This window comes from Camellia sinensis, chromosome 8 (assembly GCF_055761805.1).
Source record: "Camellia sinensis isolate YWXY chromosome 8, ASM5576180v1, whole genome shotgun sequence".
Lineage (NCBI taxonomy): Eukaryota > Viridiplantae > Streptophyta > Magnoliopsida > Ericales > Theaceae > Camellia > Camellia sinensis.
In genome coordinates, this window is record NC_138968.1 from 10,706,665 (window position 1) to 10,720,027 (window position 13,363).

The following is a 13,363-nucleotide window of genomic DNA, read 5'->3' on the forward strand; positions in this document are numbered from 1 at the left end:
AATTCTTCTCATATCCAAGTAGTTACTGAAAACCCACAACCAAAAACAACCATTAATGGTGATTCTTTAAAACCCAATTCCTGTTTGAGAGATGTGTTCAATCCATCGAACAGAGGCGAAGACTAATCCATTTTACAAGCCTTGTTTAACATACACATGGTGGTTCTCTTCATCGCCACCACTTGCGGCGTCGGAGGAACTTTGATGGCGATGGGCAGCGGCGTGGAAGCAGCGGTGGCAGCACGTCGGAGATGGGAAGGGGCTAGGGCTGGGCGGCGATGTGGCGGCCTCCTCTTCTTCTCTCATCCTTCTATCTCTCAGCCCATCTCTCTCTCTCTCTCTCTAATGCTTCATCACAGGGGAACAACACAAGATTGAAATCTGTTTTTTTTTTTTTTCCGAAATTACTCACCAAAACGACGTCGTTTTGGTGAGACTGAATCACAGCCATTGGATGGATCACTCTAGGAGATCACTCTAGAGAATACACTCTAGAGGATCTTAACGCGTCAAGTAATAGTTGAGTTGAAGTGGTATATTTTTTAACTCATTATAAGGTTTCTTTTGTGAAGTTGGATTGATTTTTTGATTTTTTTGCTATTTTAGTTTGAGATTAAAAAATTCGTTTGCGTTGGTGTTTTTTTTTTTAATTTTGTAAAAGAAAAAGTAAAATAATTATGATTTAGATTTGACATTTTATTTTATTAATTTTTTAATTTATTTTGTATTTTTATAATTAATTTAATCAAAAAATCAAGGGTAAATTATAACTTAACCCCTTATGGTTTACCCAAAAAACACGGAGCCCCCTTATAGTTTCATTTGTAACACTTAAACCCTTATACTTCATACCAAAGTGCAATTTTGGATGGATGTAATAGAAATTGTAAAAGGTCTAAATTACCCTTATTTATTTCTCTAATTTTCTTCTTAATGCCATTATAAACCACCAATCAACAAATTGTACAATCCATTTGGTCTTGATAGTGGTGAACCCAAGCATTGATAAGTTAACTTCTGTACCTGAGGAGAAGGATAAATGGTAAACTCAAGCTTTGACTTCTCTTTCTTTCTCTCTCCCTCTCTCTCTCTCTCTATATATATATATATATACATATCTTCTCTCTCACCATGACCACCATCATCACCACCATTGCCCTGCATCGTCAAAACCAAGAACCACCCTTTACAAAGTGCTATAGATGAAGCAAGAGAAGAGAGTGGATGATGAAAAAGAAAGAAATAGATTTGGAGATATTTTTTTGAAATGTGTGAAGTTTTCGGACAACTTTCGGTACGCCGAAACCACCCATTTTAGAAAGAAGTGAAAAAATGAGGTAGCGTAGAATGAAGTATAAGGCAAGGTGAGGAGATTGGTGAAAGAACGGGATAAAATAGTTAAGAATCGGGAAAGTTATAGAGTCCGAAAGATGGGCCAAAGAAATGTCGAAAACGGGAAGAAAAAGTGGGTTTGGTTTGTATGAATCCCATCAATGCTATTTCAAAAATCTAAATGTTTACACATATTAATTGTTTGATTTCATGGGTTGGGTTTGTTACTAATTTGAATTATAAGAAGAAAAGTGGGTTTGGATTATTTTTAGAGAGAGAAGTTGTGGTAGTGATTTTGAGTGGTGATTTTGCCTAGAATAAGAAGTTGGTTGTGGTTTTGCATGGAATATGATGGTGGTGATGTTGGTTGGTTGTGATTTTGCATGAAAGGTGATGGTGGTGAGAAGAGAGGGAAACAAAAGGTGATGGTGGTGGTTTTCCATGGCACCAAGGATCCTCTAGAGTGTTTTTTTTCTAAAGTTTCCTAAAGTAGTGTATTGTGTGTTGGGATTTAATACTGAAAAATTGATGTGACTTGTCATTAAATCTTAACCACACAATGCACTACTTTAGGAAACTTTAGGAAAAAAAAACTCTAGAGGATCCTTGCTCTTTGCATGGAAGATTATGGTGTTGTATATTTATATAATGAGAGAGAGAGAGAGAACTTGAGGTAAATGAAACAAATCAAATGAAATTAATGCTTGAGGTAAATGAAACCCATGCTCAAACACTGAATTTCGTTTGGAGATAAAGATGTTAATGTTTTGCCAAGAGTGTAATCCATGCTTTATTGCACTATACCATTCTGCATATATATGGCAATAAGGGTATCTTGGTCATTTGCCATATGTTTTTGGATAGAAAAAACTGTTCCACTCTCCATTCATGGTCGTGCAGCACACGTTCTATTTAAACAAACAATTTCGTCGAAAATTGCACTTTGGTATAAAGTATAGGGAGTTTAAATGTTACAAATGAAACTATAGGGGGGCTAAATGTGAGTTTTGACAAGTCACTTTGTCCACTATCTAAGATATTGAAGGGCCGTTTATGAAGTAGTTTTTATCGGCAATGTTTGACATGTTTATTTGGATTAAATTAGTCATATAGGATAAAATTGATTATTTTAGTCAAATATGATAAAACATCACATGTAAATGATAATTATTTTATTTTTTCACTCACAAAAGTAAAAAAAAGTAAAAAAATCTATCCCCGAACGAGGCTTTTTAGCTCTGTAATAAAATAGTCAAAAGTTAAAAAATTAAAAAATCAATCCATATTTCAAACGAAGGCATAGTAACTTTTTAATTAAATTATGATGTAAATAGAAATAAATCTTTGACTTTATACAATGAATGCCAATACATTTGTTTTGTTACTGTTTTTCAAAAATATTTTTTAAAAAATTCTACCTTCTTGTTTTTCGTATTTTTTGTTTTTATTGAATTTTTTTAATATTTTAAGTATTTTTTTTTACTTTTTAGACATACCTAACATAAATATACTTAAAAAGTAAAAAATTTGTGAAAAAAACCTTTTAAAAATTCACTAAATAAAAAAAATAAAAAAAATACGAGAATTCAGTACATTTTTTTATATTTTTCTGTATTTATTAATTTTTTAAAATATTTTTTCATAATTTTTACTTTTTACATACATCTAAGTAAGGTGTATCTAAAAAAGTAAAAAAATATTTAAAATTTTAAAAATATTCACCAAAAATAAAAAAATACGAAAATCAAAAAATTCAATTTTCAAAAAATTTAATCCCAAAAACTCAAACCAAACACATGAATATTTTTTTAAACTTTTTTTATAAATTGATTTTTTATTTATAATTTTTGACTTTTTCTTAATTTAGGCCTATTTTGAGAAGATGATAAAAAGTGATTTTTTAACTTTTAACCAAGCTTGGCTTTTTTAGACAATGATTTGGAAAGTTGATAAAAAGTTACTTTTGAATTTTTTAATTAATATTTGTTTATGATGTCAAATCACAACAAAATGACCAAATTACCTCCATTAATTTAAGATATTTACAACTTCACTCATGTAGGACACTTTGACTCATGAGGGATAGAATTATAATTTTACCAATAATTAAAAATCAACTTCTCAAATAAAAAAAAATAATAAAAAAATTAATTTTTGACTTTTACTATAAAAAAAAAAAAAAAAAAGCCAGCTTTCCAAAATAGTTGCTTACGAAACAAGGCTTGAGTATCAGTAGCATGAATTCTGATATAAATAATGGAGTTTTCTTAAGTGTGCAAGTGCACACCATGTGCCACTTATACAAAAAGTGTAAGTGTAAGGTGTAAGTATAGTATAAGGTGTAAGTGTAAGGTGTAAGTGTAAGGTGTAAGGTGTAAGTGGGTTGCACATGGTGTGCAACCTCAAAAAAGGTGTAAGTGTAAGGTTTAATTTTTTACAAAAGGTGTAAGTGTAAGGTGTAAGTGTAAGGTATAAGGTGTAAGGTGTAAGTTGCACACCATAACCAAACCCATAAATAATTAGGGTGTCAGCTTGATGAGAAGTTGTTGGTGGATAAAGGACAGTCTCACTAGGCGTACGTACTGTAATTGGTGAAAGAAGTTAGATTTAAAAAATATAAAAAAATATAATAATTTATGATGAATAAAAAATATGACCACGAGATATATTAAGGGTTCCCTTGGGAATAAGTTAATTTTTTAATTTTTTAATTATTTGGTTAAAAAGGTAGGTAAAAAAAATTTGTATGTTTGGAATGACTTTTTGATTAATTACGAAAAGATGTACAAAAAATAGAGAGAAAAGAGAATCTTTGACTTTTTGGTATGAATTGTTAGTTTTTTGACTAATTTAATAATTTTTTGACTACTTGACTAAAAAAGTAAGTCCCTAAACGGAGCCTAAGTAACAATTTTTCCAACTAGATCTACTCTTTACATAAACATAAGTGTCATTATCACTAAAAACTTTCGTTCACTAAAATCACTCATATGATTTCACAAGAGGTGAGTTTTATTTATTTATTTTCTTATGTGTTTTTCATTACGTGAAATATTGTTATGTTTAATTTGATTTTCAAAAATTTATTTCAAAATTAAAAAAAACTAAAATAAAAATAATTATCATTTTAATATAGTTTTATTTTTTAGAGTGTAGAAATATTCTTAAAAATTTTAAAATATGTTTTAATATATAATTTTATCAAATTAATTTTTATTTTTTTAAAAAAAATTCAGAAAATTAAACCAAACATTCCCAATGTCTCCATTTGGGACTGGGGATCCTGCTGTGCCCATAGCAGGCTGCTATGCTCTCCTGCCGAGTATCATTATGAGTGTTTTTTTTGATAATTTAAATCGTTTATATTGTAAAATTTATCGGATAAATTATTTATAACAAAAATCAAGTTGATTGGATATTTACAGCCCTATAACTAAAACACATTTATTTTTATAAAAATTAACCATTAACATAACGTTTATAAATTTTTACATAAAAAATATTCTTGATAATTCTTACAATTTAAACGATTCACATCATAAAAAAAAAAAAAAACTCGGGACGACACAGCAGGCTTCCCTCTAGTTGTGCACCATAACTTGAGAATGATCGGACGGTTTAAATACATTCTGATAAGATGGGCCCACAATCACAGAACCCTCACCAAGATCCAATTTGGAATACTGTAGTTGGGGGGACACTGACTCCCAAGCCCACCGACACCAATCACACCAGCTCCGTCTCGCCACGTGTCCAATGGCCTGAACCAACGGCTCCAAATGCTCCGCGACCGCTTCCTTCCTCCTCCTCCTCCTCCTCTCTACTCGTGTGTATATATACATTCATATATCTCTCTCTCTTTTGCAATCCAATCTACGTAACAATCTTACTTCATACGCTCTTTCTCTCTCTCTCGCTCTCTAAAATTCGGAGCAGAGATCTTCGACCTCTGCAACAATGGAGATGTTCTATTACCTCGTGTTCGGGGCTCTCGCGGCCATAGTCGCAGTTCTGGAGCTAAGCAAGAACAACAAAGATCGGATCAACACATCTCAGGCTTTCAATTCCTTCAAGAACAATTACCTTCTCGTATACTCTCTCATGATGGGTAATTCCGATCTAAACCTTTCAATTGTGTATGCATTATATGAATTTCAACTACACTTGTCGTAGTTCTTTGATTATCTCTTGTTACATGACTTGATCCGATCTGATTTTTTTTCGGATCTAAGTTTTGAGTTTTGTTTGTCTTAGGGCTTATGGATTTTTTTTAATGTGGTTGAAACGCCGGATCTGGATTTTAGTGTCGCTTAATACTCTGATTGGTTACTGAAAATGTAAAAGCATTTGAGTGAAGTGAGTCTGATGGAGTCAATATGTTATTTGGTGTATTTGATCTGACTGGTTTTATATATTTAAAAAAAAATGAAAATGAAAATGATTTATTTACAAACAGAATTTGTAGCTAACGTCCCTTTTTCAGCATTCTCTTATGATGAATATGTTGTTTGTTTTCTTTGATCTGACTGGTTTTATATGAGGAAGATGAAAATGATTTACAATTTGTATAGAATTTTTACCTAATTTCACTTTTTCAGCAATTCTCTGTTAGTTGACCAAACTTTTTTGACGCTATTGCTAGCTCATGAAAACTTTTTTAACGCTATTGCTAGCTCATAAAAAAAAGGTAGGATAAATTACAAATATACTCCTAGTTTTGTTTAAAGTACAAATTGGCCTTGTGATTTAGAAAATTACAAATATCTTATTGTTAGTATTTTTTTATTTAACAAATTTAACTGAAAAATTGAATTTCATAATTGCTCTCCTATATAATATTAAAATTACCTAAATTATTAATTGAAATATATTTCTAACATTATTAAAAATTGTTAATTGAATTGATGATTTATTAATAAAAATGGCGATTTGTTATGAAATTAGAAACCTCAAGGGGTGAAATGTAATTTCCAAAACTACAGGGGGCGATTCGTATTTTAATAAAACCTTAGGGGGTGTATTTGTAATTTATCAAAAAAGTATCGATGATTAGAAGAAAGTTAGATGTAAAACTCCCTTTCTTTCCCCACTTTAGTTTTCTTGGCAGGCAACTAGAGGGAACTACTTTCTTAGATCCATATCTTAGGTGAATTAATTGCCTTGAGCAGCCACTTTAAGAATTTAACACTATGTTTAGTTTGGTTTTCAGAATCTGTTTTCAAATTTTTCTTCTTCTAAAAAACTAAAAATTAATTTGATGAAAAAAATGGAAAAATAAAAAACTTACCATTTTTATATAGTTTTATCTTTTGGGGGGTAGAAATAATTTTTAAAAATTCAAAAATATCTTTTTGATGTTATTTTTTCCCATCAAGCTAGTTTCTTTTTTTTTTTTATATAAAAAACAATTCTGAAAATAATTTCAGAAAACCAAACTATACATTTGCACTGCCTAAGATGTTAATATAGATTATTTGAATTGTATGTATCACTCTTTGGGCATATACCTTTTATCTTTTCTGATTTGTTAGTGTTTATGTGGCAATAGCCGGGGATTGGTTGCAAGGCCCGTATGTGTACTATCTATATAGTACATATGGGTATGGGAAAGGGGAGATTGGACAACTCTTCATAGCAGGTTTTGGATCTTCCATGTTGTTTGGGACAATTGTTGGGTCTCTAGCTGATAAACAGTAAGATTTCCCTTGGACTTGGTGCATTATCATTCTTTAATGATTAGACTGTTATTTATTTTTGGCTTTTGAAACCTTGTAAAACTAAATCCAGGGGTCGCAAGAGAGCAAGTGTGACTTACTGCATTACCTACATACTGAGCTGCATTACCAAGCATTCTCCTCATTACAAAGTTCTGATGTTGGGTCGTGTTCTGGGTGGTATTGCCACTTCTCTCCTCTTTTCTGCATTTGAGTCGTGGCTTGTGGCAGAGCACTTTAAGGTAGGGGTTTCCATTCTCCCCATGTTCTTAAATATAGTAGGGACTTAAAAATTTGGCTTGCTTATTGATTACATGTGATGTGACCACTGTATTTGGTGAAGTGGTGTAAGCATAGTTTCTGTATACTCTTCGCGATGGGAAACATTTTTCCCCCCAGAAGAAGCCTTTTTTATAGGTGGGAACCTTTTTCCCAATCTTCTCCCCCCCCCCCCCCCCCCCCCCCCCCCAAAAAAAAAAAAAAAAATTAAATAAATAAATAAAAAGATAGCTTACTAAGAAAAGAAAAACAAAAATCAGGTAAAAACCCATAAAGTTTCCTCTGCTAAATCAAATTTTCCTGAACACTAGGTATCTAAAGTCATCCTGAACAATTCTTGAAGCCAGATGATATGTGACGATAAAATGCTTCAAGAAAACGACACTGAAAACATATAAATACGTAATTAGTTAGTAATCCAATTTAAATACATGTATATTTGATTTTAGTGGGAGAGATATATTATGTTTTGAATGAAAACTTGTTTTTGTAGACATTATATGCCACCCATTTGATACTTTCCACATTCACCTCCCAAATTCTTAAAGTGTTTCCATATGGTTTGTCCATTGGTTTCTCTGATGTTTGCCTAACTTTTTCATATCATGTTCTCCATTTTACATCCATGCTTCCATTTGTTGATTGTTCTCTTTAGTCTTGCTTCTTACTTACTGAATCTGCAATTATATAGGCGTGAATAATATAGTTGCTTGATATCTATACTTCTTCTCATGTGTCTTTGCCTAATTGTAAAATAAAGCCTAATGAACAGTCTATGTTGGTTTTGACTATGAAATTTACCATCTCATTTCGGTCTCATTTTCTTCTTAATGTTCAGAGAGGGTTTGATCAACAATGGCTGTCACTAACATTCTCAAAGGCAATATTTCTCGGCAATGGTCTAGTTGCTATTCTTTCTGGGTTATTTGGAAACATGCTAGTTGATAGCTTGAGTCTTGGGCCTGTGGCACCTTTTGATGCTGCTGCGTGCTTTCTTGCAATTGGGATGGCCATTATTTTGTCATCATGGACTGAAAATTATGGAGATCCTTCAGAGAACAAGGACTTGCTTACCCAGTTCAAGGGTGCAGCCGTGGCCATTGCTTCAGGTAGATGCTTACACTGGCTTTATGCTCTATAATTGTCGTTTGGCTTTATAAATTTTAGTATCATAGCATGTGGTGCTCATGGAGTAGACCCTGGGGGACTGCATCAAGAGACAGATCTAGTGATTATGGATTCCTCTTTTAATGATTACTGTATGCAATGTCATTTAAGATATTTATTTGCTAGGCTGCATTTTCCAAATCGTAGCTTGGCCAAAGATTCTTTGGTACACCTTATTTGTTTCTTAATTGCCTTCTCCATGCTTCATCCTGCCTCGAGTATCTTCTTTTCTTTGTTTTTGTCATTGTTGCTTCTGTTGTTCTTCTCTCTTTTAATTATGTAGTTATTTTCATTCTCTCTCTCCTTGATCCCCTAATATAACAATTTATGTGGTTTAGATGAGAAGATTGCATTATTGGGCGCAATACAGTCCCTCTTTGAAGGCTCAATGTATACTTTTGTGTTCCTCTGGACTCCTGCCTTGAGCCCGAATGATGAGGAAATTCCGCACGGTTTCATTTTTGCAACTTTCATGTTGGCATCTATGTTGGGAAGCTCAATTGCATCTCGCCTGATGGCTCAGTCATCTCCTAAAGTCGAGAGCTACATGCAGATTGTATTTGTAGTTTCTTCCATCTCTCTCCTGCTTCCAATTGTGACAACTGTGCGTATTTGGTCTCATTTTATTCACCTTTTTTCTCTTGAAATCTTCCGTGTTGGTCATCTGTAACTTCACTTTTTTTGGAACAGTTCTTGGTTGCTCCTTCTAAGGTGGAAGGTGGAGGCATCTCCTTTGGCAGTAGTCTGCAGCTCCTTGGCTTCTGTACCTTTGAGGCTTGTGTGGGGATATTCTGGCCTTCGATCATGAAGATGAGGTCTCAGTACATTCCAGAGGAAGCCAGAAGCACCATCATGAACTTCTTCCGCATTCCTCTGAACATATTTGTGTGCGTTGTGCTATACAATGTACGTAACTTGATTTACTTTGTTTCACTCTTTCAACTTAGATGGTGCTTTTGTTGTTTGACTAGCTTGAATTGAACTCAATTAGATCTGAACCTATTCCCCCTTTTCTCATCTTTGTTGGCATGCCAGTAGTACCAAGAACCATTATTCAACTTTATCCAATTAGAGCCATACAGACCTCAACTGCTGGTTTGGCTGTCCTAAACTTATTGTTTTTGCTAACTTAGCCAGAATTTTCTAGAAAGACAGATCCTGCTAGAGATCTAGTCAATTATCCAATTTCCAAGCACTTGTCTTTCCCGATAAAAGTCATCTACCCTCACTTCAGAGTGTAAGAGTCAGACTCTCTTCCTCACGCTAGGTGTAGGACCTCAGTACTTACCATCTCACCAAAACCCATAGGTAATGGTGAAGACGCAACTTTTATTCCCTTAAAGGGTACACTGCCAAGCGTCACAAGTTGACTGTGACTCGACCTTACCCCGGGCCTCGCCATGGCAGGATGCTGGCCCAAACCCAGGCCAACAATCACCCCGGCACCTGCTCGCATGCCTTCCAGGAGAATCGAACTTGAGACCTTGCTCTGGTACCAGTTGTAGGACCTTAGCACTTATCTGTAGGTAGTGGTGAAGGCTTAACTTTTATTCCCTTAAAGGGTACAACATCAAACGCCACAAGTCAACTGTGATTCAGTCTTACCCCGGCCTCTGCCACAGCAGGATACTGGCCCAAACCTAGGCCAACACTAGGAACCAGGAACTTTCCTCAAACTTGTACGTGGCTTACTTGCCGCGCTGGCTAGCGAGTTTAACACCATCATTGTCTCTGTTCTTGGTTTGGGGGCTTTCGGGCCCCTCTCGATCTTATTAGTAGTTGGGAAGTGGGAAGAAGTCTAAATCAATTGACATTAATGTACCATCATTGATGGACGTTGCACATGGCATGATCAGTTCGACTAAAGGTCCGGCGCTAATATGTACATATATCTATTTTATCCACATAGTGATTCATTCAAGAATTGAATCAAATAGTAAAGCCATGGTAAGGCGCAAAGTCATCAATTCAAATCCAATAAGGGCCTTTGGCCCCTTTTTCATAAAACTTCTATCATAGTATTTATTTTTTGAAGGCAGAATAGAGATATTGTTAATATAATATTCGTAATACAAAAAAGTAACCAACAGTATAAAAAGTTATAAATTTTATTACTCTATACTATAATTCATTATAATATTCTCTTAAACTCCTTAGAATGACATTTAAGTTGTTGGCTTGTTTCATTCATAGGTCGCTCTATGAGAGCCACCATTCCATAACTCCCTCTAAATAGAACTACTGAATCATTTTCTTTTCTGCGACTTGAGTTTTATCCAACCCAGTATTACTTTCTCATGTTGCGCCTTTATACCACAGAAGACATTTCCAATGATATTTGGCACCTTTCACCTTCCTCTTTTTGTGTTCTTTCTTCTTTTGCTTCAATAACTTAGGGGAGCAATGCTAAGTCTCTTTTTCTTTTTATTTTTTCACTCAAAATTTGATTTTGTTGTGCATTTGAAGGTTAATGCATTCCCGATCACTATAATGTTCGGTATGTGCTCAATTTTCCTCTTTGTGGCATCTATCTTGCAAAGGAGGCTCTTGGTGATCGCTGATAAGTCAAGTAAGTACATTTTTGCTGTCAGATGTAATTATCAAATATTTTAGTCCATGATATATTTTTTTTTGCCTGTATTCTATATAAAAAACACCATCGCCACCCGACACTGATGAGCTAAAAGTTTTTTGGTGTGACAATACTCTTCTTTTTTTTTTTTTTACACAGAGGTTCAAGATTGGGCTGCAATGAAGGAAAGGGATGCTGAAGCAGAGCCATTGAATGATGCTTGATGCCAGAAAGTGTGACAAAAAAAAAAAACAAAAAACAAAAAAACTGGGAGGTTGAAAACAGCCACCTAATTCATTCCATAAACTGTTGATGGCTCGGTTTGATTCAGGGTACACTAGATTTAATGAAGGTCACAAGTTATAAAGGCGAAAAAAGAATAGAGGGCTTCGCTGCAAACAAAGGATAAAAAAAAAAGGGGGTGGAGAAGAAGGTTATGTATTGTTTGTTTCTTGGTCATGGATAAAGCATCAGGGAGGGAGGTAGATTAGTTTGATTGAATTCTTCTATTAAAGCTTGTTACCACTGGGGCATTCAAATGTTCTCTTTTGTAATTTTCATGTTTTTGTTTTCTAATATAGGTCTTGGGACGCCACATATTTCGACCCTAATTTTGTTTTCAACATTTTTTAAAATTTGTCCTTTTTTCTTTAGTGAAATTGTGAAATTGCAATAATGATTCTCTAGAGCAGCTTTATCTTTCAGTTTTTAGTGAAGTGGTGTGAAGGAGTTGCAAATCTTATCTTTCAGTTCTTGGGATATACCTATGTAGAAAATATTCTTGAAAGGTGAAAGTACAAGAAAGTAATGTGGAAAGTTACTATGGAAAGTTACTACAATAAAACTTCTAGTTCAACGGTAATCCAACTAAAGGGTATGTTCAACCTTGATGAGCTTATCACGAGCCACTTTAATGATTTAAATTATTTATTTTGTAAATTTTTTTGAATAGATTATATGTGCAAAATAAATTATGTTTATCTATTTATCGATATCTGATGAAATTGATTTTTTTTATTGTAAGATATATGAGATTAACAGTTTAGATTATTGGTGGGAGTTTAGAGAGGTTCACAAAATGACTATGAAAAAGTATGGAAACTAGCAAAATCATTCCAAACATCAAGTCAGGGTTTTTTTTTTTTTATTTTTATTTTCTTTCTTTCTTTTGTAATTTTCTCAAAAAAAAGAAAAAAATTTGCAACAGTGAATCTGTCACTTAAACAGTATTTGCAACAGAATGAGAGACGAGCGTTTTGCGACAGATTCCGTCGCAAATACCACAGAATTTTGCTTATAGTTTTAGTGACGGAAAAATTTTCTGAACAAGTTAGTTGCAAAAGGTTTCGATCGTCTATTGCCATTAATGGTCAAAAATTGGAGTGAGTTTGGCAACAAGTCAAATAAGTTGCTTATTAACTTATTGATTTATTTCTGTCACATTATTTTTACTTTTTTATATATTTTTTTTTTGTAAAAAGTTAAAAAGTCAAAATAAATAAAACACAAACTCATCCACAAAAAGTTTCTAGGGTGATTAGCTTGCGTGGTTTATTAGTATTCGTGACATTAAATTTATCCCAAGTAATGTTTTGCAACAGTTTGAAAGTACAGTGAAAGTCTAATTAATTAACACCAATGTTATTATTTTTACAAAAATAACAAAAGTTCGAAAGTACTGACGTTTTATTGAATCGCAAGTGAAAGTCTAATTAATTAACACAAATCTTATTATTTTTAAGGGAGTTTTTTTGATAAATTTTTTTTCTAAGAGTTTTATTCCATCCAATCCATATTCTTTTTGACTATTTCATTAAATCCTAAATATCCTTTTCATCTACTTATGTTCTATTTAGTTCACATTATTTTCTTATATTTCAATAAGTCCTATGGGTGACATAATTACCAAAATACCCCTAATGTGAATGTTCACACCGTCAATGTGAATGTTCCTATTTGAGGTAAGAAGACCAAAATACCCTTTTTACCTACTTATGTTCTATTTAGTCTACATTATTTTCTTATGTTTCAATAAGTCCTATGGGTGACATAATTATCAAAATATCCTTAATGTGAATGTTCATATCCTATAGGTGACATAATTACAAAAATACCCCTAATGTGAATGTTCACATCGTCAATGTGAATGTTCACACTGTCAATGTAAATGTTCACACCGTCAATGTGTAGGGGCTCGGCACAGCTCGGGCCAGGGCCAACCCATATAAAGCCTCGTGGGTGCTTGCCAAATTTCGGGTCGGGCTGGACCGTCCCACGGGCCAAAAAATTAGGCCTAGGC

At 33.5% G+C, this 13,363-nt stretch overlaps 1 protein-coding gene across 1 annotated transcript; it reads left to right on the forward strand.

Annotated features, from left to right (window-relative positions):
- The first annotated feature begins 5,047 nt into the window (after positions 1 to 5,047).
- On the forward strand, positions 5,048 to 11,755 carry LOC114299040 (Major facilitator superfamily protein). The gene is made up of 8 exons (XM_028243706.2): positions 5,048 to 5,440; positions 6,881 to 7,025; positions 7,120 to 7,288; positions 8,164 to 8,434; positions 8,831 to 9,096; positions 9,183 to 9,398; positions 10,959 to 11,061; positions 11,224 to 11,755. Exons 1-8 carry the CDS (start codon positions 5,290 to 5,292, stop codon positions 11,286 to 11,288), a joined length of 1,386 nt encoding a protein of 461 aa, XP_028099507.1. The 5' UTR covers positions 5,048 to 5,289; the 3' UTR covers positions 11,289 to 11,755.
- Positions 11,756 to 13,363: the final 1,608 nt, after the last annotated feature.

Bases quoted from the DNA above. Each gene is read 5' to 3' on its own strand.
- LOC114299040 (XM_028243706.2), top strand. From the start codon at position 5,290: ATGGAGATGTTCTATTACCTCGTGTTCGGGGCTCTCGCGGCCATAGTC. The intron at 7,026-7,119 runs GTAAGATTTCCC...AACTAAATCCAG, and splicing joins GGGTCTCTAGCTGATAAACA to GGGTCGCAAGAGAGCAAGTG. The intron at 9,399-10,958 runs GTACGTAACTTG...GTGCATTTGAAG, and splicing joins TGTGCGTTGTGCTATACAAT to GTTAATGCATTCCCGATCAC.